The sequence below is a fragment of the Egretta garzetta genome, unplaced genomic scaffold (genome assembly GCF_000687185.1).
Source record: "Egretta garzetta isolate BGI_Z169 unplaced genomic scaffold, ASM68718v1 scaffold297, whole genome shotgun sequence".
Lineage (NCBI taxonomy): Eukaryota > Metazoa > Chordata > Aves > Pelecaniformes > Ardeidae > Egretta > Egretta garzetta.
Window position 1 is genome coordinate 2,744,960 of NW_009260410.1, and position 5,476 is coordinate 2,750,435.

General features: G+C 37.6%; 1 protein-coding gene across 1 annotated transcript in view; it reads left to right on the plus strand.

Annotated features, from left to right (window-relative positions):
- DNAH7 (dynein axonemal heavy chain 7) overlaps positions 1 to 5,476 on the plus strand; it is a 134,189-nt gene continuing 128,713 nt past the window's right edge. Inside the window, exons 1-2 of the mRNA XM_009643532.2 lie at positions 1 to 29; positions 964 to 1,042. Coding sequence (XP_009641827.1) covers positions 1 to 29; positions 964 to 1,042 — 108 coding nt within the window. The remainder of the gene's footprint in view (positions 30 to 963; positions 1,043 to 5,476) is intronic.

Here is a 5,476-nt window from a genome sequence, read left to right on the forward strand (position 1 = left end):
ATGGTGTCAAAAGCCTTGCCAATGCCTAGGTAGGCAATGTCCACTGCTCTCCTCTCATCTACCGGCCAGTCATTTCACCACAGGAGTTTATCGGGTTCCTCAAGCATGACTTCCCCTGGGTGAATCCACGCTGACTACTCCTGGTGAATCATGAACTTAGCAGCTAACTTCCTGGAACTATTCTATATGTGCCTGGGTTTTAGACATAAAAAGTTTATGTTCCTTTATGTAATGGTCTAGTTATGTCTTGCACTATTTAGTGAGGTGATACCTTTTATGATAAATTCTAATGGCTTTTGCTGAATGACCATGTAAGGAAACTTAAATAGCATGTTTGTTACACATATTAGACTCATAGGGCACTTATTGTACATTTGTTTAATTTTCAAGTCAATGGCTGAATTTAAAAAAAAATAACAATTTTCCCTTAGAGAAGGAATTGCACTCAAAAGAGGTGGTAACCTATTGTGGCCTGGACAATGTTTCCTACAAAGGCACATTTCATTGAGGAAATGAAAGCTTTCTCATTGTTAGAAATGCACAAATGAGCTTTCTTTTTAGTGAAAGAAATAGTGTGTTCGTGTGCTCGATTTGGTGTTGCTTGCAGCATTAAGCTCAGAAATTATTTGAATATTTACATTTCCTGCATTGAAGGTTCCTATGAAGAACACTGCCTTTTTTTTTTTTCTTTTTTTTATTTTTTCAAGACCTCTGGAAAACAAACCAGTCTGTTTAATGCTAGTAGTCATTTGAGACAGCTTGAAATTTCTGTCTTTTCAAAAGGCCTTCTAAGGAAGGAGACATATTAGAAAAATGCATTGTCCAGATAATAGCTGACCATATTATTACTGGGACAGTTGTGCTTCTCCTCTTGCCAAGTAAGGTCAGTTATGCTGGGAAAAATACACCATGAAGTTGGAGCAAGATAAAAGCATGCAATTAATGTGTGTGTGTGTGTTTCAGAAACCAGTCATCCTGTGCCTTAAGAACCAGGCAGCTGACAGACTTGAAAATACTGCTTGGCCCACTCAGCATTGGAGATGTGAGCAACATACAGAATGAGTCAGTGTGTAGAAAGTCTACCAAGTTTAATGGTAACTTGCCGAGTCACCTACCCGTGCATGAGAGTATATGGAAATTTCTTAATTAAAAGCAGGTACATTATGACATAAATACTCTTATCTAGTTAGCCCATGTAGTCTTAGCCCTGATAAGGGCTAGACTAGCACATAAAGTATTCAAAGAATGAGTCGTTTCATGTGACAGTGCTAGTTTTTGTTGCTTTCACAACACAACAGGAAGACAAAGGGTGATTTTTGACCCAGTAACACCTGTGACAAAACTGTTGCTTTCCAGTGAAATGAAGACTTCACCTTTGAGAAGAGTGTGAATGGAGAGTTCCTGTGACAAACACATTTGCATCCAGAGCTAGTAAGTCAGCATACCTACATAGACCACAAAGTATTTTTATTTCCTTTACTGTTATGATATTCTTGATAGTAAATAAAGACTCCTTTTTCTTTTTTAAACTGGCACTGATAGGTGCTCAAGCTCATTCTAGCGTTCTTTCAGAGCACCTGTGAAGACAAAATAGGCATACAAGTCCTGGCCTGTAACTTGCTTTGTTTCTGTGGCCATAGAAGTCCCCAGATCTCTTCACTGTCTTTAAAAATCTCTTCTGTGTTCCAGTAACTGTAGGATTGTGTTGTACATCCCTGCTGTTACTATGGTGGCTGTTCTAGAACAATTTGCAAAGTGATCTTCCCTTGATGGTCAGTAGTTCCATTGTGATATGAGCAGAAGACTCATCTGACTAAACACATGGTTCTGAGCATGATTTTTACAAACAATATGTAAAAAATCATCATTCTTCTTTTAGGGAAGAAAATACTATTTTAGTCCTATCTTCAATTTGATTTTCCTGCATTAATTATTCCATACGAAAGAGATACACATAATAAGACCTGACTTAATAAAGAACATAAAGTTCCAAAAAAAAATCTTTTTCAAATGGGGGAAATTTTCTAGTATTTCATAGGAATTACTTCTTACTTATAAAGCCACTACTTATATTTGTGCTTCCATATTGTTAATTCAGGTAAGGCAAAAATAAGGTATACAAGGAAAACATATAAACCTGGTTTTGTCTTTAAAAAAATTTTTTTAACTGAAAAATGTATGGGTTTTTTTTTTCCCCCACTGACAACTTGCCTAAAGTTTTATGTCTCACCATTCATGGTGAGCTGAAGTGTAAAATTCATTATCTTTTTGAAAGAATTATCATGTCTAATTGCATTTTAAGTGCTGTCCAAAATTTGAGTCCTGTCTATGAACATAACGGAGTTTAAATATCAACTCCTGATTTAAAACCCTTAAACCTGAATTTTGACGACTAAAGCTTTTGTTTTACAGAGATTATTATCCTTTATCAATCATTATCAGTTTTTCCACTGTTAGAAGCCTCTATGAGTAAGCTCTGCTTCATTAAAGGTCTTTACAATGTGAGATCAATTACTTGTTTTACATACAACTATGCTGAAGGTAAATGTGAGACAACTTAAAAATACACATACATATTTAAGAAAAAAAAATCGACACAAAAAAGATTTTAGATGAAGTGGAGTACAAAAAAAGGTAGTACGTGGGAATAAGTTCCAGTGTGTATTCTCGGTGTTCAGTTGAGATTGCCATAACTGTTGGAGTGATTTAGGAATACAACTTCGAGACACAAGTTGTAGGCATTTAAGAAGCTGTGATTCCATTGCATTCAAACATCTTGTTCCATTTTCATGCTAGTTAATGTTTTTCAGTCTGTCATCTGAAACCTCTGGGGAAGACAAAAACCCCTTCCTGAAGTCATTTTTAAAGCAATACCCAAATGTGAGGATTTTAATTTTTGTACATACAGGGGTTACTACATTTGTTGTACTTTCAGACATTATTTATTTGTGCTAATCAAAACATACAAAGCATGCCCGTAAGTACTTTGCTTAAAAATTAAAGGATCACTTTTTTTCACATTAAAACCAAAGCATGTGGTCAGTAAAATACTTCCCTGTACATAGTATTTTGGCTTAAGTTTTGTTAATTCCATGGTGTAAAGCACATTGTTATCTACTGTTTAATACTTTTGCCTCTTTTTGGAGGGTGAAATAAATATATTGTTGATTACTAGCGCCCCAGAATTTGTTTGAGGCATCAAGGTGGAATAAAAACCCCATCCCATTGAATCTTTCCGAAAATGAAAACTTAGTGATACAAGTTACCTATGAACTTATTGTCTTTCCAGTATTTAATTTTACTGCATCACTGATCCTTTTTTGTTCCAATCTTTGCTAAACTTTTTATTACATAACAATATATGAACTGTATGATACCGAATGCCTATGTTCTGTTGACTTTGGCTGGTAATGAGGGATTTTTTTTTTTAATAGTCTGCTCCATCTTTTTTTAATTGCTTTTAGTACAGTCCTAAAACAGATGCTGAGGAGTACTCACATTATATTTGTGTGTACTCCCTTCTTTTTATCCTTCTGCCATTTTATTCTCTTGATCTTACTTTTATCTCTGAAGTTAGATTTAGATTGTTTTGTTATACCTGAGTATGGGATTTCAGATGAAAATGAGGTATTAGCCAAACACAGGAAGGCAAGAAACTAAGTTGTAAACTATTTTTTCCACTATGTCCTGCTATGGCCTTGGAAAAGCTGATTAAAATCAGCTGGTATTGTGTTTATGTGAATAAATTGTGTTTAAACTGCTCACTGCAGCAAAAGAATGAAATGGGGAGGGAAAGGGAAAATAAACAGCAACATAGAAGTTCTTAGCTCTCTGATAATGAAAAATACCGTATACACAAGAATTTATTTTCTCTATAATGTTTCTAATATTGACAACCTAAATGTGTCTTTCCCAGTTTCCTAACCAGATAATGAAAAAACAAAATGTCACTTTCTAGCAAAAGGAATCGCAACACCCAACAGTGCGTGGTGATGTGCGCTGAACATGCTACTGCCCTCTGCAGATACCGTTTCTAATAGTCGAATGACTCAGTATTAAAGGGAAATAGCAAGGATTTCCCTTTGCGTGTTTTCCAGCTAGGCTGTTACATATTATAGCCAGAACAGCATACAGCTTGTTTGAATCTCCCTAAGATATGTCGAGTATGAGGGTATTTCTCCTTTCAAAATCAAAACCAGGCTTTGGTACTGCTTTAGAAAATGCACTGGGAATTCCAAGCGACGCTGAATTTTCTACGGCCGGACAAAGCAAAAATACCCTACTGGTTCTTTGCCTGTGGTATTTTAACAAAGGGGCTTTTATGTTTAAAACTTGATATATAAACTCTTACCATGCTCTATGTACAGTTCACAAGGTTGCTTACAGGCCTGAATTGAGCTTATTTATAGGGATTTTCCAGCAGGCTAACTCCCCTGCAAACTATAGTGCTACCTTTTATGTGTTAGTAGTGTGAAAACGTAACAAAACCTCTCATTTAAAATTCACAAATGACCTAACATGGCAACAGCTGTTTCAGATCCCATTGAAATCCACACCTGGTCACAGCAAAGTGTTAGAAGTCATACCAACCATACTAGTACTTTATTTAGATTGGTCAAAGTGTCACATTCATAATGCAGGGAACACCCATCGACTACCAATGAAACCGAAAGAGATTTTTATTTACATTTTCTTCTGTTCTTTAATTTACTGACTTCGGGGTGGTGGTGGCAGGTTGTTTAAACACTACGTCTATTGTGCACAAGATGGGCTGATGCATGATGCAGCACCTGAAAAAACTTCGTTTGCTGTTGTGGTTTAGACACCCCAGTCCAGCCATTGGAGCTTACGAAGAACGCTTCTGCAAGCACAGCCGAGCTCTTTTGCATGTTTAGCTGGAGCACACCTCTCACTGCTTTGCCTAAAGACCAGCAGCTGCATTCACTTAGCGATACACGTCAGTTAATTTAAAAGGTAAGAAGGAACACCTGTTTCATCAGCAGTGCATGGTATATGCTACTCGACGCAATTTTAACTACCCTTATTTTCCTGACATTGGCACGCCTCAAAAGGGCATTAAGCGTTTTAAGGCCAGGTTGGAAGGGGCTCCGAGCAACCTGATCTAGTTAGCGGTGTCCCTGCTCACTGCAGGGGAGTTGGACTAGATGACCTCTAGGGGTCCCTTCCAACCCAAAACATTCTATGGTTCTATGCTTGGAAGACAATCTCATGTAACAGGAAAGCTGAAATTCAGCGTGCCGTAGCTGCAAATATACTGAAAGAGTTTAAAAACAACCATCAGGGGTGCAATCCATTCTCTGTTGTTTATCAGCTAGCCAATTGCATCTCACACCTGCGCAGGCAGCCGTGCTGAAACGTCAGGGCGCTTCATCAGGTGGAGTGGCGGCTGCGGTTGCTGGCAGGCTGGCTTCGGGTTCTGGACGTTTCTCTCTCGTTCTCGGCTGCAGCAGGCCCC